This window comes from Gouania willdenowi, chromosome 17 (assembly GCF_900634775.1).
Source record: "Gouania willdenowi chromosome 17, fGouWil2.1, whole genome shotgun sequence".
NCBI classification, from domain to species: Eukaryota; Metazoa; Chordata; class Actinopteri; order Blenniiformes; family Gobiesocidae; genus Gouania; species Gouania willdenowi.
Window position 1 is genome coordinate 4,483,692 of NC_041060.1, and position 23,606 is coordinate 4,507,297.

Genomic DNA, 23,606 nt, shown 5'->3' on the forward strand with positions numbered 1-23,606 from the left:
ACGCACCTTAATTGTGTATTGTGCTGTCGTAAAGAAGTACGCGTTGTCGTGAGAACGAGAACAGAGCTGTGAGACTGCCACCGAGTCGGAGGCAAGGGAAGTTGCAAGTGTTGTTTTCTGGCTCCGCCTGCTTCAACCACCCGCTTAACACTTGTATTACCCTCAGACGGACTACGAGAAGGATTTAATAAGATGAAAAAGTTACTTAGTTCTGCTTAATGCACATCTGACATCATGTTATTTTATGTTCTGGGGTTGTGTTGGAACGGACTATTATTCATGGTTTCTTTTTGTGTTTAATACTATAATTATATATATTTATACTCAATAATCCTGTTAATAAAATATATCTTCAGTCAGGCCAACTTTTGTCAAAGCTATTTTCAGGACAAGGACCAACAGTTGTGTTTCATAATATTTCATGAGATGTCTCACTCTATTTTTTACTTGTTCTTGTTCTACATCACGTTTTTATTATTTGTTAAATATGTTTTACTTGGTGTCGTTCTACCTCACCTTTGTTCATTTCTATAAATGTTCCTTTTTTTAAATTGAGACTTGTACCATTTGTTATCATTGTGTCATTTTTATGATGTAAATTGAGAAAGCAAAAGTAGTATCGGCTCCAGAAAATCGGCAGTCCATATCGGTAATCGGCTAAGGCTGATGGGAAAAAATCGGCATTGGCCCTAAAAAACCTGTATCGGTCGATCCCTAATGTCGACCCTGTTGGTCTGTGGCTCCGCCTGCTTCACTCTGATTGGTTCATTCACTCCTCCTCCAGTCACTGAGTGTAACTCAACACTTTACTTCATGTGTTTCAGATGTGCTAAAAATACTAGCTCAGTTAGCAGCATGCTACTCACCATTGCCTGCTCGATCTTGTTGTCAATGGCAACGACGTTGGTTCCAGAGGCACTGAAACACAAAGAGCACAGGGTGGAGTTAGAGACTCTACTCTGAGCTCCAACACTCAGGATTCACATCAGGAATGAAGGGCATCCCCCCCATACCACCTGTCAACAGTTACCACGGTATCTAAAAGCCGCGGCGAGGGGGCTCACCTGCAACCCAGCGAGTCCCGGTGCCGCGGTCGGTAGGAGAACGTGCACGGCATGGCAGCGCACAGAGAGAGGAGAGGAGAGGAGCGACCACGGTTCAATGAGGGTCAGACTGACCCAGTTTAGAAAAAGAGAAATATGAAGCACAGCACAGGGGAAGGAAGGAAGGAAGGGGTGTGGTCTCCTCTCTGACTCCGCCCACCTCACACACACAGGCCATAAATAAGGGGTGTCAACTATGAAAGGGGCCACGTACAGTGTCATTAGATCCTAAAGTGGGTCAGAGGTCTAAAATAATCATCTATAAATAAACACAAGTGTAAATCTTCATAAAATAACTGTAGTTCCAACTTTACTATTATTCATATCTCACAACACAACTAGATTTTGAGGCAGCTTTTTTCTTTCATTCTTTAATTGCAGCCTTTTAGGGCTTTTCTACAACCTTTGCATAAACTTGTTAATTTGCATAAAAAAAAAAAAAAACAGAATTCCCTTTTAATTCTTTCATAACAAAGTTAAAGGCTCTGATTCACGTAGGGTGACCATACGTCCAGTTTTAGCCAAACATGTCCAGTTTTCTTGTCGAATTTGACCAAATTCATGGACATTTCCAGATTTCCCAGGGACCCTGAATGTATCACAGAGAACATGCACCTTTAAAAGACTGTAACTCCACTAATATTTGCTCTTTTTGCTCGATAATTTTACTAACACGTGACGGAATCATTAAAGATGCTGCTTTGTGACAAAAGAGAGAAGGACTAAAGTCCAAGAGGGATTAAAAGAAACCAAAAGATGGTGGATGTAATTAACATCATCAGGAAGATCCTGATTTCAGCAAAACTCTCCAGACTTCCATAAATCATCTGAAATCAATAACAGTAGTTGACTTTATTACTTATATTGTTTTGATTTTTTTTTTAAAAAAAAAGGAAAGACAAACAAATGGAAAGGAAACCCTACATATTTTAAAGAAATTTGTTCATGAAAATCATGAGAACAGATCAAATAATTAAAAGCCACAAAGAACCCTGATTGACACAAAATCCCAATAAAAAAAGACTGAACAAAATTATTATAGAAACAAAAAGTTACACAAACAAAAAATAAACCAAAAAATTATAATTTGTCAAAAACTAAGGAACAAAACAAACAAATAAAGCAAAAGGACTAAATCACTGAAATAACGGCAAAAAAATAAGAAAAAATGTCCAAAACCACAAATCAATGCGACAAAGATCAAGTGTGACTGTGTGTGTGTGTGTCTGTGTGTGTGTGACTGTCCCATAATGCACCAATGGTTGCACAACAGCAGTAATAAAAAGAAAGTGATCCTGCCAGCTTCACTCAGGTCATTACACACTTTCTCCACCAGAGGGCCATAAAACATGTGATCCACTGAACAGAAGGACATGTTTGGAGGATGTTGTAAATGTGAAGTTTTGATTTTTTTTATTTGAGATAAAGCTATAGTAAGGCATAAAAATAAAAAATAAATAAAAGACAAAAATGGAAACATTTAGGATTTTTTTTTCTGAGGTAAGGCTATAGTAAGAAATAAAAAATGGGAAAAAAGGAAACATTTTGCATTTTTCATTCTTAGATACGACTATAGTAAGGTATATAAAAAAAAAAAAGATAAAAATGGAATGATTTTTTTTTTAGCAAGGCATAAAAATTGAGGTAAGGTGTAGCAAGGCATAAAAATAAAAAGTAAAATAAAAAACATAAAAATGGATAAAAACATTCTGAGGAAAGGCGTAAGGCACAGAATTGAAAAAAAATGTATTTTTGAGATGAGGCATAAAAATGGAAAAAATTTGGATTTTTTTATGAGGTAATATGGTAAGGCATAAAAATAAAACATTTGGGGATTTTTTTTTCTTGATAAGGCTTTCATAAGACCCTAAAAACTAGTTTAAATATGATAAGCACACGTACACTACGGTTAAAATGCAGTAAAGCATGAAAAATGAGAAAAATGTGAGAAACAAATGTCTGTCGATTTGATTATTTCTATACTTTTTGATTATTGTTCCATTTTTACAGACTTTTTAAAGATGAAAAACAAGCAGCAAGCTGCTTTTAGTGTTTATTTTAAAAACTCTCCCTCCGCACCGTAACGTTCCAACTTCCCCCCAGGACAAGATGTTCTTTCTGCTCACCGTCCCCCGTTTATGTCCGACGGAAGCACTCAGCTGATTGTTATCAGACGGCTCAATTGGAGAAGGAATGTTCTGCCATACCTCCGCTGCTATGAAACGCTGTCACTCACAATGCCACGCCCCCCACCCCCCGTTCCCCCCATCTGAGACGGTGTCAAACATGAGCCACATGTCAGTTTGTCAACCACAACTACAAATGTCAAGGTGTCAAACATGCTCAGTGTCAGAGGAACGCCAATCCCTTCAAAGAATATTTCACAAGATCAGAGTAAGAATCCAAAAACAGACGTGGGCGACGGATGATACTGTGTGGACCCCACAGAAGACGCACAAAATGACAGAAAAATACACAAAACAGAAAAAAAAAAACACAAATTGACTCCAATAACACAAGACCACTGTAAATACACAAAAAATGACTTAAAAATGCACAAAACAACATCAAAATGCACAAAAAGACAACAGAAATATACAAAATGACAAAAAAAAAAGTACATGAACTTCGTCCAAAAAACGCATGACTAGAAAAATACAAAAACAAACCCTGAAAAATAGACAGAATAACAAAAATAGACAGACTCCAAATCAAAATGACTACAAGAAAACATGAAAAGAAACACAAAACAACAAAAACAAAATTAGAATTTAGTTTAACAAAATGGCACCAAAAACAAAAAAAATCTATACACAAAGGCCCCATGCTACAAATCTAGATCATTATATCTTGGATTAATCTCTGTAAGCTGGATTCAACTAACCAAACATTCCCTGTCAGAGAGAAGCTGTCCTACGACGGTCGATCACAACACGCTGATTTAAGTTTTTTCAGCCTTGGTACGCGCGCATTCACATAAAAGGGGCGGAGATTGCAGCGCCTGACCAATCACTGCAATGGAGAAACCTAGCAGCGCGAGCATCTTTACAAGGGAGGAACAGTTTATGATCTTAAACAAATATAATTCATGATGACAGCAAAGAGCAACAGTGTTAGTGCAGCACACAGCAGGAGGCGGAGCTTTTATACTCACTCAGATCTGATCCACTTCATAACTTGGTCTCGACCAGGTTAGGTGTTCAGCTTAAGTTTAAATTAATGAATATTTAAAATCCATAATTCAGACCAAAAACAACAGTGTTGTTACAGAAAAGGCAGGAATGAAAAAACACAGACAGGAAGCTGCTGACACTGTTAATGTGTAAAAGTGTGAAATTATTTATCATATTAATCCATTGGACGATAAACGGACAGTGCTCTGATCAGGTAAACTTTATTACAGCACACACGTTTTTCTATTCAAGTAAACCAGACATAAATCTATATGTTTCCTAAAGGATGTCATCGGTAAATGAAAGAAATGCATGTCTAAATACTGTATTCTCTCTCTCCTGTCAGCATCAGATCAGATACACACAGTGACATGTTCACACATCACCTTTTATTGGACAGCTTGCTTTCTGAGCGACATGATTGGTCAGGAGGCGGGGCTTTAGCGCTTGCTCAGATCCTAGCCAAAACAAAACCTTGTGCCGACCAGGCTAGTCGTTCAGCCTAAGTGACCGTGGTGATTTAATCCTGGAAGTTAGCACGATAAGAGGTAATCTTGCTTTGTAACATAGGTCCAAAACGACAAAAAAAAAAATATTCAAAAAACTACTTTAAAAAAAAAAAACAGAACACCAACAAGCACAAAAAGACGACAAATATACAAAATGACTCCATAAACGACAACAAAAGTAAACAAAAATCATAAAATTACAGAAATCACAAAATGACTCCCAAAACCCAAACCCAAAAGTACACAACTTTCATCCAAAAAACACACAACTAAAATAATGCAAACAAAAGAATCCTGAAAATCTACAGAACAGCAAAAATACACAAAAACATTTTACAAAATGACACCAAAAACAAAAGACAAAAAAAAATACAGAAAATGACCAAAAAAAACAAAAACACACAAAATGAGAATATTTTTTTTCCAAAAAACAATTTCAAAATACACAGGACATCAAAAAGCACAAAAATGACAAAAATACAAAAACCCCATTCCATAAACACAGACACAAATTGAATCCCAAAACACACACAAGACTACAAATATACAAAAAACTATATATAAAACAAAAGCAAAAATACAGACTCCAAAACAAATAAAAACACACAAAACAACAAAAAATAAACAAGATTAGAGAAAATTACAGTAAAAAAAACCTCACACAAAACCATCAACAAAACACAAAATAACAAAAAAAAAAATCAACACACAATAACAAGATCGTACTAAATGCAACAAAAAAAAAACACAAAATGGCATCAAAAACAAGCAAGACAACAACATACACAAAATGACTCCAAAAAAATACAAAACAGACAAAATGTAATCACTCTAAAATGTACAAAAATTACTTAAAAAAACCCCACAAAACATTTGGGAAAACCAAACAAGTCTTTTGTAGTTTCCTGTGTTAATGCTCTGATTGGTCTTCATTCTAATGCTGACATGAATGTTGATCATGTGACCCTCTGATCAGATATTTGTGGTCTATCTGTGAATTAAAAGGTTCATTCAGAGCCGCATTAAGTGAACTCTCCTGTTGTGTGCGTCTCTGTAAAACCAAAAGCCAACGTTGTGCAGTAACAAATGTGTGTTTGATTTAGTGAAGGCGTCACACACGCCTTCCTGCAGTGATCCGGCCTCACAGGAGCTTTCAATAGGCCTTCAGGAATCTGTCGGACTTTGAATGTTACGCCCTCATTGCCTCATCACAGACTTAAGCTTGGATCACTTGGGATTCAGAGACCAAAACTAAAGAAAGTTAGATTAAAGCTAAATAAATGGTTATAATCGGCTAAATGTACAACGTTTTGGATTTCTGTCCATTTTACCACTTGTACAATGAATAATCATGATTTTACGGAGCTGGAATACTTGAAAAAAAAAAAAAAACTGAGACAAGTCAAGTTGTCACTGGTACAATGTGTCAAACTGATAAGTTAAAAAATCAAAGATCTTCCAAGATGTTTCCCATTAAGAGGCCAAAAGCCTTCTTAACTTTAAGAAACCCCACCCGAAAAAATTAAAAACTTGTGGATAGAAGTTAATTTCAAAACTAAAGAATAGTTTTATTGTTTTCAGGGCTTTTCAAATCAAAAGAGGAAATTCAAAACATTCCTCGCCGCTGTCAACTCAGTGACAGATCACGTCTAGAGACGGGATAACGGCCATCACGCACATCTTTTTTAATCAAATGTCAGCTTTTTACAGTGACTGGAGTCAAAATGAGACGAGTTGAGCAATCGTAGCTTGTTCTGACTTTACAAGTTAAACTGTTGACACAAACCTTATTAAAACTCCTATTGAGAAACAAAAGCAAATCCGTCTCCTGGAACGACTGGTGACGTTAATCTGTGTGTGGTTTTTTTTGATGTTTTTTTGAGAATCCAAAACAGGAGTCAGTGAGTAGTTTTATGGAACAGTACCCGCCATATGGTCCAGTTTATGTAAAAGTCAAAGCCAATAACTAGTTAGATTAGGTGCAGAAATCATAAAAAGAACATTTTTTTTGCCAACTACCAAAGATAAAACCTCGGATTTTCCTGTAATCGAGGAAAACAGATGGAAAACTACAAATATACAATAAAAGAACAATGAAAAATATACAGAATAGCAAAAAAGACCAAAAACCAAAATGACTATAAAAACAAAATGAGAAAAGACACAAAACATAAAACAAATTAAAAAATGTCTCCAAAAACTACACACATTTCCTTCAAAAAACACACAATTCCTAATATACAATAAAATTTAAAAAAAAATCTAAAGAACTGCAAAAATACACAGACTCCAAAAACAAAAAGACAGAAGAAAAAAACACAACAAAAAAGGACAAAATTTTTAAACAAAATTACAAAATACCTCCAAAAACACAAAAGACAACAACAAATGTATACAAATTTCCTAAAACAAATAAACACGACTCCAGATATACAATAAAAGAACCATGAAAAATATACAGAATGACAGCAAAAACAAACAAAATTAAAGAAAAAAAAATGGCACAAATAACGAGACAAAAAAATACACAAAATGACTATGAATATACAAAATAACAACTTCAAAATGTAAAGAACCCCAAAACCCCACACATTTATTCCAAAAACACAGAAAATGAGAACTAAAGTACAAAAATGTACTTAAAAAAACATACAAGACAATTACAAATATACAAAAAAAACCTGAAAGATATACAGAACGACAGAAAAAAATGATTATTCCATTTCAGAACAAATAGACACTGTAAAATCAACCTGATACGTTTTTTCCTCCGTGGAAAGGTTTTAGAAGTGCCAAAGTGGGAAAAAAATGTGCAGAAAAAGCATTGGAATGGCAGAAAAGGGAGTAATGTAGCAAAAAGTGATTAAAATGTGTTCAAACATGGCAAGTTTGGTATAGTTGAAGAAAAAAGGTAAAAATGAGCAAAAATGGGCTCAAATTGTTAAAAAAAAAATATTAGTTTCTTTGGCGACCCCCTCCCAGTGTCTCACAACCCCAAATGGGTTTTTCATTGCAGGAATAAATCATGCATAGTTGTTGTGAAAACATATTGTTAACCTATGACGACATATGCACAGACTTCAGCACTCATTAAGCAACCAACACTTCTGTAAACCTGACCTCCACTGAGAGGACCCATGTTTATTAGTTCTGGTTAGAGCTCAGTGCTTCATGCACCACTTTTGCAGTAAAATTGGAATGTCAATAAAAAAAAAAGTCCATTAAACATAGGAAAGTTCAGCGAGCGGTGGAGTCGAAAAAGCTCAAATGATTGTCACGTCTTGCCTGTGGTCGTTTTCATTCTCTAATTTCAGAGGTTTTCCTTCAGTGACAGTGAGGCCCCGGGGCTGCTGGGACGTGACGAGACAAGTTCACTGATAATGAGGTGAAGTCTGATCTTATGCCCAAAGACAACAGGTGCACAGTTCCAATCTCACCTTTATAAACAGACATCGAGTCTCTTCAAAGAAAGGTTTTATTGTGAAAAAACTACCTTCTTAAATTTTATCTTTCTTTAATATTTCAACAATTTATCCATATTGTACAATTAAAAAACTGTACTTCCTTTTGATTCTGTTGAATATCCAATGTTAACCCTGGATTTTAAGGTCTAGTAGTTTGTTAATCATCTTTATAATTAATCATATTCACACTGCAGAAGCTTTGATGAGGCAAAAACACAATTTCTTTTTTATTTTTCATTTGTGAAATAAACAAATATTTCCAAAATTCATGGAATTCAGCAAATTCTATTGCGTTTTTTCAGCCTGTGATAATGTGCACAGGTTACAGATAGAATTTACCCAATGTTTCCAAAATGTTTAATCTACAACACGTTAGCTCATTAGCATTAGCTCGTTAGCATTAGCGCTGCAGAAAGCCTCATGACAACAATAAAGTTAAAATGAAAAGTGTCAGGTTCAACCACTGCTCGTTTAACCTCAACAGATGTTGGTTGCAGTTCATTTATTTATATTAATATTGTATTATTTTAATGTATAAAACAATCCAGCAGAAGCATCAGGTAAACCTAATATGCATTTCTATTGAAAAGGTATTGATTTATTTTAAAACTACAACAAGAAATGGGAAAAAATGGACTTTATACACGAGGACCACTGACACTGTGTTGTTAATGTTTCTTTTGTTGTTGTAAAATGTAAAAAATAAACAACAATAAATCTTAAGTGAAAAAAAAAAAGAAAAGGTGTTGATTATTGAAAAGTTAGCATCCTGTTAATTTAAACAAGTTTTGTTTGGACTTTATTCAAATAAAATGTGAATAGTGAATACATTGGACATTAAATGTTAACTTGTCTGTTTTTGTCCATAATTAATTTATAGACGTTTCATTTCACAACAAAAATTTATTTTACATGTACTTTATTTCAGTCACACTGGTTACATTATTACTTTGGCTTTTTTGATTTCATGTCATTCAATCTTTTTGGCTCGAATCGTTCTAAATTAACCAATATATCATTTCGTGAACCGAATCGGCAACAACAGCGAATCAAATCTTTGTTAAAACTAATCGTTACGCCCCTAATTTTTTTTAAACTTCAAAACGGGTGTTAAAACAGTGTCTAGCAGTGTAGCTAATGAGCATTCTTGTGAAGTTATCTCATGTAATTTCAGCATAAGAACCCTCCTGGCTCAAAAAATATATACATAAAGATATAAAATTAATATCAGTAGTTGACTTTTAACCCTATTTAGTATGTTTGGTCAAATATGAGGAAGTTTAATAGTCAATAAAGTCATCTGAAAAGAGAAAGATGATGAAACAGAAACGAAAGAGAAAACCGATGCAGAAACTAGTCGACTAAAACAAAATTTGGGAAATTTTGAAACAGAAAATCAGAGTCCCTAATATTTGTTAATGTAAACAAATGAATCAAAAGACATTTTGATTCAAATTTTAACAAATGTAAAAACAGCTAATAGCAAAGTGTGGTTCCCCAATAGCTGGTCATGATGTGTGAATTAAACATTTATTTAACAGTTTTATTTCCTGTCTCTCTGAAATGGGTTCACATGCTTGTTTTTCCTTATATTTCTCAATGACATTAGTCTAGTTTCTTTCCATCGTTAAAGACATTATTTCACGCTCCACACCCTCCAGTATTATCTGATTCTTCATGAATCATGGACCATGAATCATAGCCAGAGTGCAACGTCTCACAGGTTATTTTACTCCTTATGTTACAGAACACATGCACACTCAGCAGTACGGGGATTATTTCAATAGCAAACGCATAAGCAACGCTGAGCTTTCAGGAGATATTATGAGGAAAGCTTCATGAGAAATCACAACGGTGTCAAAGTCTCTCAGAAAGAGATTTGTGAAGTGGCAGAGATGTTGCCCAATCTCATGCCGACTGCCAAGGTTTTGTTTCCAAACTCAATCCATGCACATGGATAAAAGCAAAGCTCGCTGCACACACACAAACACACACTCCAGCAGGCCAGGCCAGGCCGTAGCTGCTGCACCGTACCTATCACAGTGGGCCCTTGTGTCTCTTAGTCTGCTGTCAGACTGGAAGGCCTGGTAGAAGGCCTTGGATGGGTTCCTGCATCCACCACATTCAGGGAGGAGGAGAAAAGAAACAGACAGAGAAGAGCTGAAACATTGCAAATAGACTCAACCGTTGATTCCTAGAAATGGGTTTTTTTTTGCTGCTGACAAAAACTCCGTACTTACACACCGTTTGGGAAACACCCAACAGGAGTTACATCTGTTGCTTTACCTCTTTTTTGTCTGAGATTTTCTCCAAGTACAGGATGTTCTGTGCCAAGTTTAATGTTGGAAAGGAGAAAAGGAAACCCCCACGAAGGCACAGGCTCACAAAAACATACTACTGCCAGGTTTTACTTTTCAAAACTACACACACACATACACACCCACGCACACACACACACAAAGGCACGAGGGGTTGATTTACAGCATGTGTGAAGAATATAGCAGCCAAGGTTCTTTTCCTAGAAATCTCTGGCACGGCCTCCCTTGGTCACATTACCTCATGACTAAACACTTTGAAAACTTCCTCCTATGGCTCTGCTCAGCAATACGAGGTGAGCGGGCGGCGCTCAAGCACGCGTGTGGCAAGGCACCGACCTCTGCATGAAACTACTGGCTCAAATCAACAGCATGAGATGACTTCAGTGTTTGGCAATTTCTTCACCAATCAGGCAAAAACCAGACAGGTCCCATTTTCAAGTCGCAAACACTCGGTTCTCAATGGTTCTCTTTGTACATCAATATCCATTTATGAAAGGCCTTCTTTGTAAAGCACTTGGTCAATATCTTTACCAATAAACTACATAGAGTGAGGGGTCCAGATGTATCCAATACACACTTCTATTGTCCTAAAGCTCTCCCATGGAGCTTCTTACCAGTACAACTATCAATCTGCCTGGTCAGACTTTGCCAAAGAGTGAATGGTGAGGCCGCAGAATAAAATATCCTTTTCATGACATTTTTGCCGCTTGATGTCACATCTTGCCCGAGCATGACCTCCAGGGTTTTTCCAAAGACTGAAAAACATGCTGGATTTGGTGATCATCTCCACTAACTCAGGGCGCATGTGAGAAAAATCCAGAACAAACGTAGGAGGGAGGGTGCTGAAAAGAGAGTAAATTAGAAAAACAAAAAGAACAAAAAAAGAAAGAGTGACATGTGACATAACTAGAGTGGCCTTAGGGATGGATACACCAACCAAAAAATAAATAAATCTTGCAGAATCGATCGGCGACCAATGACATCCACTTGGTCATTCTTTTGTTTAACAAAAAGGGTCATGTATAATAAGACTTGGTCTTCCACATGCTCCTATTCTGACATGTGAAAAGTACTGTCAACTATAATGCTGATATTGTGAACAGGATTACATGGAAGAATGCATTTGATATGATTTGTATTGATTTGAGTCTAGTCTAGCCAATCACTGTCCCGCTTCTCTGGAGAAGAAACAAGAAATCGCAGTAACAATGAAGGAAAAACAACAAGACCATATCCCACAATGCAATGCGCCAAACTTTTCTGGCAATATCAATGAGAGAGTGTTTACTTACTTAACCTTTTACATCTCATTATTTTTAAAGTATTGCTCTACAAGGCCAACACTATAAGGCTGCTGCTGAAACTGTGCACATTTCTCCTTGTGGAACTAATAAAGGTTATCTATCTTCAATCTTTATCTGAATAAAAAAACCAGCTTTAACATTTCAACAGTAACTAATAAGCAGTGCCAGTAAATCTCTCACCTGATTGCACCCTATTAGGCCTACCTGCTACAGCCAAAGGTAAAACACTAGAGGATGTGGTTAAAAACAAACGCTGGGAAACATGAGCTGTGCGCGCGCGTGTGTGTGTGTGTGTGTGTGTGAAGCCTGTTCTGCAAGAATAAAATAATGGAATTACAATTAGCTTCACTTGCAGTTTCAGACTCAAATCCCGTCAGGAATTGAGTAAACATGAGCGGCTCAGTGAGGGTAACGCTAAGTATCTACAGCTTTATATTTACACATCGCTTCGTCTTATTAAGAACATCAGGGGCACAAGAGAATGTGTGAGAGAGGTGTTGACATGGCATCAGGTCTGACTGTTTTTTCAATGGAAGAAAAACAATAATTGTAGCATTTTTAGAGAATTATTAGGCACGGAAAATATGGAATTCACTTCCTGAAATGTCAATACCATTTTAAAAGCAAAGTTGAGCAGAAATTACGATCTCACGTGCACATTTGAAGAAAATATTGCACATTTACAAGCAATTTCTCTTCGTAAACATGTGGTCAGGGAGACGGAAAAAGTCAATTATTGTGAAAAGTCTGACTTATTATGATGGACTTCAACCTCTGAAGTGAAAATATCTACAGTATATGACAGACTAAACCCTTACCGACATGTTCACACATTTACACCATATTTTCCTATAAAATGAGTGGCGCTATGTTATGTCTAGCAACTCTAATAACCGGATGTTAAATATCAAAATTGGAAAATATCGCAATCTATCAGCGCGTGCATTTGGCGCACTTCTACAACAAAGAAATATAAAAAATAATGGCAATTGTTAACTCCATTAAACGTATTAAGCATTTTTGGCACAAATTCAGGAAGTTTAATCTAAAGTAATTAGGTTTTATTAGAGAAATATGACGAAACTGAAACAAAATAGAAATGTGTAAACTCTAACCTGAAACAAAATTGGGGTACAATTGAAACGGAAAATCGGAAACTCTACGGATGGATGTATAGAATTTGATGGGGAGGAAGGTTGTTAGGTCCTAGTTTTTGTTTAACATGGGGTTGAATGATGAAGGTCTTTTCACTCCGTTACTTTTTTGTGGTAAAAGAGGGGAATAGTACTTCACTTTTTGAGATATGGACAATTTAATGAGGGGGGTATATGTCGATTTTCGCATTCTGCTATACATCCTATCTGGTGGACATGTCAGCTCCTCAAAATTGGAAAAAAGTTTGTCAGGTTTGGGTCTGGAACATGTTTGGGCCTTCAGTAAACAACTTAGCATATGCCTCAGCTCCCTGTAATTTGATCAGCTTTGAGCTATGAACATAGACTGTTCACATCACTTATGATTAGTCACATATATGCATTGGTTCTTGGGTGACAAGTGAATTCTTAAAAAAAAAATGCCCCTAACTGCATGTGGAAATGCAAGAAAAATCAGATCTGTTTTAATTTATACTATAAATTAAGGTTACTCTATCTTGGGATATGAAACTATTTTCTTTGTGACTTCTTCATTTTTATTTTGGACCCCAACTTTGGGTTATTTCACCACTCTTGAATATTGAAAATCCTTTAGATGAGGCCATTGTAGCTTGCCTCTGTGTCTTATAATCATTTATTGTTTATTAGTTTTTCACTAGTAACATAAAAATATATATAAAAACCATTGCATGAAAATGTGTTGAAATGACATGGAATGACCCAATACACACTTGATGTTTCAGTGGGCATCAATGCATTCATAGTTGGAGAAAAATACTGAACAAACCGAGAAAGCACTGGTGATGCAGACGGATATAATGAAGCAGACGGAGAGGAGACATGGAGAGTGAGAGGCTAAAGAGAGGGCGATGAAAGCTTTCTCTGTTGGTGCGCGTAAGAAGTCGGGTTCTCAGCGACATGCATATATGTGCCGGCCGGGGACCAAAACTGGGTCAAAACTATTTAGATTTCTCTGGCCCCCGTTGGGAATTTCTTTCAGCAGTTTTTGGGCTCCGGTCCACGAAGATGGAGTACAGGAAAGAGCCGGAACTATGTGGTAATTAAATACATAAAGCTCTACTTTTTTATCCTACCTAGGTTATAATGCAAAATGTATGCAGGACACTTAAAGACATGTCAAGACTTGTGACTCGTCAAAGTCCAACAATTATTTTCTTTTTTCTTTTTTTTTTAACTAAGAGGCTAAATTGAAAACAGCTGTGGAACCAACTTCTGTGAGCAATTACATTGAAATTTAAGTATCCAGTGATGGAGAATCACTCATTACCTACATCTACTCACAACAGGAAGATGAGTGTTCAAATCCAGGCCAAGCACATTATCTAATTACTGTAAATGTGTTTAAAATTTAAGAACATGACTGTTGGTGACCGACTCTGACGTGCTACTCAGCAAAGAAAGACAGACAGACAGACAGAAAGAAAGAGAAAGAAAAAGAAAGAAAGAAAGAAAGAGAAAAAGAAAGAAAGAAAGAAAGAAAGAAAGAGAAAAAGAAAAAAAGAAAAAAAAAAGAAAGAAACCAAGTTACAAATTCTAACATGGAACTTTAGCCAAAGGTTGGAATTGTTTAGTCAGGACAAAACTACAATCTAAAGTAGGCGTTTCCAAATGATAGAAAGAGTATTAGCCCAATTTTAAAATTACATGGAGTCATTCACAGATCCATACACAAGTTCAATGTACTAGATGGATAAATAATTCACAAAATACCTGGCAGATAGTCTTATAGGGGTTATGATTCCATGATAGCAAAAAAAATGAATGGAAAAAATGAAATTCACGTTCTGAAACACAATAATCAATCTGAGTCATTACTTTTTTTTTAATCTCAATTCACAATCAGGCCCCAACATAACAAGTAAATCCCTCACATGAATGTTTTGGGACAATATATGGCACATTTATACACTATTTTTCCACCAGAAACCAGTGATTAAAAGTCTAGAAAGTGTGACAAACTGACAAATATGCCCAATTCTGCCCATAATCCGGTTCAAAACCCTTACGCTACGTGTTAGAGATAAAAGATAAAGATAACCTTTATTAGTCCAACAAAGGGGAAAGTTTTAGCAGCAGATAAATAAAACAAAATGTGTTACGGTTCGTGCAAAACGTGAGCGTGATTCTCCGGTTGGCTTTATCTAAAGGTTTAGCAAATAATGTTTTGGGACCATATCACACATTTCTATGGGATTTTTACTGTTAAGTTAGTGGCTAAGGGTTAGCATTGTGGCTAACCTAATCTTGCGTTATTTCCGTGTAACAATTAAATTAAACCATCTGAAGCATATAAAATGTTAAAGTAGTAAGAGTAGTTGACACTAGCTGTGTTTCCATTACAGTTTTTCACAAAATAAAAGCGATATTTCTAAAATGTCGACAAAGTATAATCCTGTCTCTTTGAAGGTGTTTCCATTGAAGGTTGTTTTGGAGCCAAACCTCCTTAGAACACTCAGTGTTCCTTTGTTGTTTCACGTCTAATGTAGCACTAAATTTTTTTTAGGTCTAATACAAAGAAATGTCTGGGTCTCTTCTTCCGTCCACACGTACCATGCCATGTTTTCTCGGAAAGAAGTGGTCATGTGACCAGTACGTCACGTCAAGTAATTGCGGAAAAAGTGTTTCCATTGAGCTTTGCGATACATTCCAATATGGAAACCGCCCCATGAAAGCGTAAAAACTTTTTAGCGATATTTTTAGCAAGTGTTTTTTCGAAATTCTGGTGTTTCCATTAACTGTTTTTATTGCGCTATTTAGATTGTGCGTATTTCCAAGGGTAATGGAAAAGCAGCTACTATTAACCGTATTTAGCACGTTTGGTATGATTTTAGGTAGTTTGATATCCAGTAAAGTATCTAAAAACATAAAAGTGTAATGTGACAGAAATGGATAAAGCCTGAAACAGAACTTGGGAAATATTAAAACGTAAAATCAGAGGCCCGACTTATAACTTTAAAAAGAATAATTCAATAATTAGGAATTGGGACATCCCTGTCATTATTTTTTTTGTCTATTTGCAATCATCCCATGACTGATCCCTAGAGTGAATATTAGGTGCATGAATAACAGCAGCAAAATGGGAGTTGTCTTCAAGGTAATTGTGAACAAAAACATGCATCTACTTGACTGAGAAATACAAAGACTTCCTTACATTGACAGTTTCCTTCCTGGGGTTGTTTTAATTAAACTGTGAACTATTCAGGTAATTTTTAGGTGCTCAAGTAAGTTTTTTATGCCTCAAATCCAAGATAAAACACACATAATGTGGGTGTGCTGAGTTTTATCTGCTACAGCACAAAGAAAAGTATATCCATTAAAAAGCTTTGACTGTGAGTGACGTCTTTCAGCTCGACTGAACAATGGAGGCTCTCCGGCCATACCTGGGACTGACGACAGACACACATCGACTGTCAGTCAAACTAACACTACATCAGTCTTTTTGTTTTCTTTTCTTTTTTTTTTTAAATAGGCCAAAAGGAGGCCGGGGTTTAAGCATGCTTGGCATTCCAAGTCATTAAACCTTTGTCTTGTGCTCACGTCTTGCTAACCCAGATGCTTCTGTGAATATTCCGTTTGAGGGTAATAAATTACAGCTTCTATTGTCACGTCAAGTAAGTGGCCACAAACTGTCAAATGATCCGACAACAGAGGCCTGAGTGAGGAAGCTGGAGGTGAGCAGAGTAATATCAAATGAACAGAAGGTGGAGAAAGAGTCGATAACAGTAAAACCAGAGGTGAGAGAGAGAGGAAAACCCCCTGTGTGTGTTATCTGCCTTCCCATCATGCACTGCAGCATATCTATGAGTGATCTGTTGATGCTAAATTTGCCTAAGAGGCATTTCCATACCACTTTCCATCATCCATGCCTTCTTTGACATGACGCACACAGACTTTACACATTCCCTTACACGCATGAACGCACGCTTTCATGAGGCAGTTTTTCAGACGTTTCGATACTTTAATGTGTCAAAAAAGCTCCATGGAAACACTTTTTCTGCAAATACACATTACAGAACATGAGGTACCTGGTCACGACCATTTCTGTCCAAGTAAACATGACGCGGTACGTGCAAACAGAGAAGGAGACTGGGACATTTCTAAGCATTATATTTTAAAATGATCACTGCCACATTAGACGTTTAACAACAGAAGAAAACAGAGTGTTATAAGAAGGTTTGGAGCGTCCATCTTTCTGCAGCAAAGTCTCGTGGGATCCTGCCAAAAACAACCTTCAATGAAAACATGTTCAAAGCCCAATTATACTTTGTCAATATTTAGAAATAGTGCTTTTATTTTTGCAAAAATCTGTAATAAAAACAGAACTATTTACTTATCGGGGCAGTAGATACTCCTCCAGCTTAGTAGAAGAAGGTGGATGCCATTATATTATGTAGGACAGTGGTTCCCAAACAGGGGTACGTTTACCCCTAGGGGTACAGGAGCACATAGTAGGTGGTACTCAGAAAGATTTGCCAAAAATGTAATTAAAATCGGGAATTAGTAGATTAAGCCTTAGGGAACCAATGTTCGAGACACATTTAGGGGTTTAGGAGAGTCCGCTGTTCCACAAATGATAAAGCATATCAAATTATGGAGAGGGTACTTAAGATATGTAGAGGGGTTTACAAATGATTTGACAAAAATGCAAAGGGGGTACACGGGACGAAAAAGATTGGGAACCACTGATGTAGGACGTGTCAAACTCAAGGTGCGGGGCCAAATCCGGCCCTTTTAAACATCCAATCCAGCCCACAGGGTAAAAGTTAAAAACTGTGAAAACATGATTCATTGGGTGAATTACCAAATAATTTAGTTGTGGATATCTCAGTAGGGTTGCAAAATATCTGGCAAATTCCCACAGGAACTTAGGCTCCGGAATTTTGACAATTTTAAAAATGTAAACTTCTCATGGGAATTAGTTATTGACATTAAGCAGAAATTTTAAGTAATTGCATCATATCCAAACATAACTAAACACAACTGTACAATGTGATCAGACATGTGGGAAACATCAGGAGGAGAAAACCACATTCTAAGTGTGAACAGATCCTCAGCATCTCTAGACGTCATCATCTGCCTCGTTTTCTTTTAAGTGTTCACAGAAAAATCCATTAGTGCAGATTGTTAAAGGCTTCCTATTGGGTCTGACAATAAAGTGTTGCCTTGAAATGAGTTAAATCAACTGTCTTGAATTTAGAATATTAGAGCTGAGTATCACGGCCTGTTTCCTGAATCGATTAGATTTTAGGGTTTCGAATCGATTAATCACGATTCAATTCGATATTGATTTATTTTTTGAATTTTATTTAAATATCATACATATTGTCAGAGATAAAGCTGGTAGTATGAATTCTCTACATTGTGAGTTATTAGAAATATCAATATTATGAATAGGAGTCAGAGGGGGCGTGTTCAGCAAGGAACTCCAAACCTTTCTCCATTCAACCACACTTCTCTATAGCCCTCTGACATCACAGTGCACACAATGAGTCACACCAAAATACATCCGACCGGAAACACCGCCTTCTCAACACAATGTTCCCACCACTTCACAGTCACTGGGTGAATTATGAACGTAACTGATCGCCACAATATTATCCATTATATGAACACCACCGGCAACAGAGTAGCCCCTCCCCTCGACGCGCGTCCCGAGCATCTTCGACACTGGTGACAAGCGTCTGTATTTAATTAGCACAAGCGTCCAACTACGCGTGTGAGGCACGATTTTCACGTCCGAAACGCATTTGGTGTGAACGTACCATAAGTGATTTAAAGTCAGAGACAAGATGGACAAATCCAGCCAAAAATACAAAAGTTAAAAATCTTATTTTTAAAACAAATCAGAAACAAATCCACCCAAAACGCTTTAATTGACAAAATGTCTGCAATTTCTCATTTATAGTCAGACCTCATTGTGAATGAAATAAAATAATCAATATAAAGAATGCATATGTACCTCCGAGCTAAGAAACTAAACGGTCTGTACGGACTATGATTTTCTGTTACACTTTACTAATTTCTGCGTCACTTTACAGTTCCGTTTGGTTTCCGCTTCATCCTCTTTCTCCATTTAGATTACTTTACTGGCCATTAAACTTCCTGAAATTGTACCAATCTGCACAGCCATGACTTATGGAAGCTGTGAAGGTTACACTGAAATCACGCAAGATTACGTGCTATACATGAAAAATCCCATGGAAATGTATGACATGCTCCCACAACCTAGAAGTGAAGGTTTCGTCTGTGTTGTATTATTATTATTTCCATTTCGGTGAATCACCCTCAAGTTTTGCAGGAAATCTCGCTCAACCGTGTGATTATGTAGAGTAGGGGTGTCAAACTCATTTTAGTTCATAAGACCCAGTTGGACCTCAAGTGGGCCGGACCACAAAAATGCATGCACAAATCAAAAAAAAAAATCCTTAATGTTAAGCAATTGATGAAAATTCCTCAACTTTCCAACTAGGGCTGCCAACTTTGGCTGTCGTGGTCAACCAAGATTTTCATTGGTTGACCAGCAATGGTATCAGTTTCAATACCGTAAAAAGAAGGAAAAAAACCAAATGTAATGCATTTATATAGGTGATAAGGATTAAATATCAATATAATGTAAAAGGAGATTATGAGCAGAATTTCACATATTCATTTATTTGCTAGCTGTTTTCAGGGAATAATAGTGTGTAAATGTGCAATGGTATTTCTGTGTCATATTGTGGCAGGGTTTCAAAAGTAAAAAATTAAAATATAAAAAAGTTCAGAATGCTTTTTTCGTTTCGTATATTTTTCAATTTCCATCTGTTTTCCGTAATGACAAAAAATGGGAGTCCCTCGGTCTGAAGACTCTGAAAATGTTGAGCAACTTCAAACGACGACTTACTTCTGTCACAACTATTCATTTTAAACTTTCCAAGACGGTTTAAATAAACCGTGGCAAGATGTCACACACCCAACCAATACCTTTGTGTTGACACTCTGGTAATAGTGGGTAAAGTGTCTCTGCCCAAGGACACAGTCTGCCCTAGCAAAGTCATGATGAAGTTGTTAGTAGAAGAACAACTATGGAGGTAGATTTGTCTCTTTATTATTCAATAAAAAAATTGTTTCAAAAAATCACTACCATCAAAAAACCTTTATAATCAAAAATGAATTTTTTTTTGAGTTCCTACCCTGACTCTCTCTGCCCTTTTCCCTTCCCCCCTCACCTACGTATAACACTGTCCTCTCTTTTTAAACTTTCCCTTTAATAAAGTGTTTTTTACCCTTCCTTAGGGAGGTAATTCATTTATGTCATTGCAATAACAAAACATGCATTGCTGTCTTAAAAAGTGTTAGTGTTGACCTTCGACAGCATGGGCAGACGTGTGTATATATACATATATATATATATATACATATATATATATATATATATATATATATAATGTTTTATGTGTTCAAAGGCAAAAAAATATATTTGAAACCCAAATAATTGCATTTGAACACTTTTTCTTTGAGAATATTTATTTTTCATTAAAGTGTTGAAAATTGTTTTTTCTTGAATAAACTTTCATTGAAAATATTTTTTGTTGAAGTAAGGTTTTTTGGTATAAAGTTTTTTGATTGAAAAGGTTTGTTTTTTGATTGAAGTAAACTTGTTTTGATTGAAACGATCTTATTTTGATTGAATAACAAAGAACAACTTAAACAGGAACGGGAGGGTTGGGGGTGTCGAGCATAACTAAAATGCTTGCAGAGGAAAGATAGAGCGAGTTTGCCTTTTCTGAGCAGTACAGGAATGTCATTCAACACTTGATCTGTACACCAGTGAGGTAAGTTCAGATGGTAAACGTCATTTCAGTGACAGAACACTAGGGCGACCGTGGTTCAGGTGGTAGTGGGTCGTCTTCTGATCGAGAGGTTCCCAGTACCTGACTGTGTGTCGAAGTGTCCTTGGGCAAGACACTGAAACCCTAAGTTGCTCCCAGTGGTCGACTAGCACCTTGCATGGCAGTCCTGTCCCACTGGTGTGTGAATGTGAGAGTGAATGGGTGAATGAGCTGATATGTAAAGCGCTTTGAGACTGCTTCAGTGTGGTGATAAAGCGCTATATAAAATCAAGTCCATTTACCATTACCATTAGATAAAACAAATATCAACCACCTGTCAGCTGGGTACATGAGGGTTAACCCTAAAACAAGACGGGCAGCATTTCATTTCAGCCGCGTTGCAACAGCAGGGTCGGGTCGTGTTGTGACGTGACAGACTCTGCTGCTGACACACCCCATCCTCACGGCTCTTATCGGCACTAGGGGGGCACAGTGGAAAGACTACTGCTCAGGGTCTGATAGAGCTCAGCTTATCAGTGAGGCAGCTCGTCTCTCAGGCTCAGTGAAAGCGCTCCAAAAACAAGCTGATCTCACAAGAAAAGACGGATAAAAGCTGGCCCAAAACTACTGAAAACAGACCCAAACAGATGCAGTAAACGTCCACAGGAACTTAAGCTCTGGAATATTCTAAAATATAAACTTTTCATGTGAATCCTTTTTCCAAATTAACCAGAAATTGGGAGTAAATGTGAATAATTATCATATTCAAGCATAAATACTTCAATCTAAAAATAATACAAACAAAAATCATCACATTTCAGAAATGTTAAAGTTGGAAACTTTCCACGACAACTAAAACGAAAAAACAGGGAATTTACTAAATGGAATTGATCATATATAATATTAAGCGTGATCTAAAATTACAGTTATTTAAACTTGGATAAAACAATGAGAGAACAAAGTTAGGGCCTCTGATTTTCCATGATGACAGAAAACGAACACAAAATGTGGAATTCACTGAAATGAAATGAAAATGGCATTATCATCATCGTTAATGACTAGTGCAGTGCCCGTAGGAAGTACGCTGCTATAGAAAAGTGGAAGGTAAACAAACACACTCCACTCGCAAATTTGCGATGGCAACACACACAGAGAAAAGGCCCCAAAGTTAAAGATAAATAGGTACTGTTGTTTATGGAGGTCTCTTTATCTATGTCTTGTGTGAGGAATATGTCGTTCACCGCTGTTAACGCCAGAGGTGAGCTTACTCACGTGACATCAGATCAGTTGGATATTCCAGATGCGGTGTTATGCTGAAAGCTTGATAGCGCACCTGACTCAGTACGTCAGTTCTACATACGTCATGTCTAGTTAAACGCATTTTTCTTTATGCACTTATAACGTACTGTTCGGATGGTTCATGGCCCTCTGAATGAGGCCAAAGGGATGTATATCACTGTAGCAAAACCATTATAAAGTGATTTTTTTTTCATCATACCTCCCCTTTAATGCACTTTACCTTTTTTTGGAATGCATGTTTTGTTTTATTTGAAAGGCTAATATAAATGAAAAACTTTGTTGTGCTTTTTTGAAAAGCAAAGGCAACTGGAATATTTAAAAAATGTCATAATATTCAATAAACATTTGCTTTCTTTAAAAAAAAAAAAACATGTTTAAAAATGTATTCTAGGCTATTCATGCACTATTTAAAAAAAAAAAAAAAAAAAAAAAAAACAAACTTAACAACCGCATTCGATATTCGGCCAAGCGTTTATATTTTATTCAGCTTCGGCCTCAAATTTTCATGTCGGTGCATCCCTAGATTTAGGTACTGTTTATTCTCAGCAGTGAATAATTAAGATCTATATTGATAAACCTGATATTTTAATAAACCAGGCAGTATTGTTTGTGTACTACTTGTGTTTCAGCCTATTTGAGAATCGATATGGAATGATTTCCATATTTTAGGACCATTAACACAAAATATACACATTTACACAAAATTTGTCTTCATTAACAAGCGATTAGAGGGACGTAAATTACAAAAATTAGATCAAATTTAATCAAATAAATTTTTCAAAAATTACATTTTAAAATATTTTTTCATTATTATATAATTGTTTCAAACAAAAATGAATTCAACAAATATTCAATGATTTTCTGAATAAAAAACAATATATTATTTTATATTTACATTATTTAAAATATATATATTTGAATTTTAAAAAAATATTAAATGTAAATAAATATCAAATTAAATAAATAAAAACGTATTTAATTAACAACAAAAAGACAACGTCCCTCCAGTGCACAACATACTGAGATCTTTTGATTAAAGATGCGGCACAGAGAGGAAGTGGCTAAATAAAAAACCACTCCAAACGTTTTAGCTGCTGAGTCGTTTCCCCTCACGCATGAATGTACAAAAAAAAGGACAAGATTAGTTTAAGAAGGAACTGAAATGTTGAGTGTTCATGATTAACCGATTTACACAAAAAAAAAGTAAAATATATAACATTATGCATTGGTGATACTTAAGTAAACATGCAGATAAACCGTGCACATTTTTAACAAATGGATTTGACAACAATAAATGTTCAATGTCTAATAGGATCAGGCGCTCTGCCTCGTGTTTATATTAGAAAGTGTTTTCCGGAACAGGAAGTGACTCATTAAAGAAGGTTGAGAATGGTTATATATCCTCACATGAGGAGCTCCAAAGCTAACAGATCACTAAGCTAACTGTACTGTA

General features: G+C 36.2%; 1 protein-coding gene across 3 annotated transcripts in view; it reads right to left on the reverse strand.

The window, feature by feature from the left end:
- LOC114479755 (TSC22 domain family protein 2-like) overlaps window positions 1-23,606 on the reverse strand; it is a 31,792-nt gene that overhangs the window by 5,069 nt on the left and 3,117 nt on the right. The window contains exons 2-4 of one of the 3 annotated variants that reach the window (XR_003676015.1): window positions 10,284-10,358; window positions 867-918; window positions 7-171 (exon numbers count right to left, since the gene is read on the reverse strand). Coding sequence is in view for 2 of the 3 variants with exons in the window: in XM_028473597.1 (XP_028329398.1) it covers window positions 867-918; window positions 10,284-10,358 (127 nt within the window). In the remaining variant the exon portion in view is untranslated. The remainder of the gene's footprint in view (window positions 1-6; window positions 172-866; window positions 919-10,283; window positions 10,359-23,606) is intronic. The other 2 variants (XM_028473597.1, XM_028473598.1) reach the window with 2 other exon arrangements.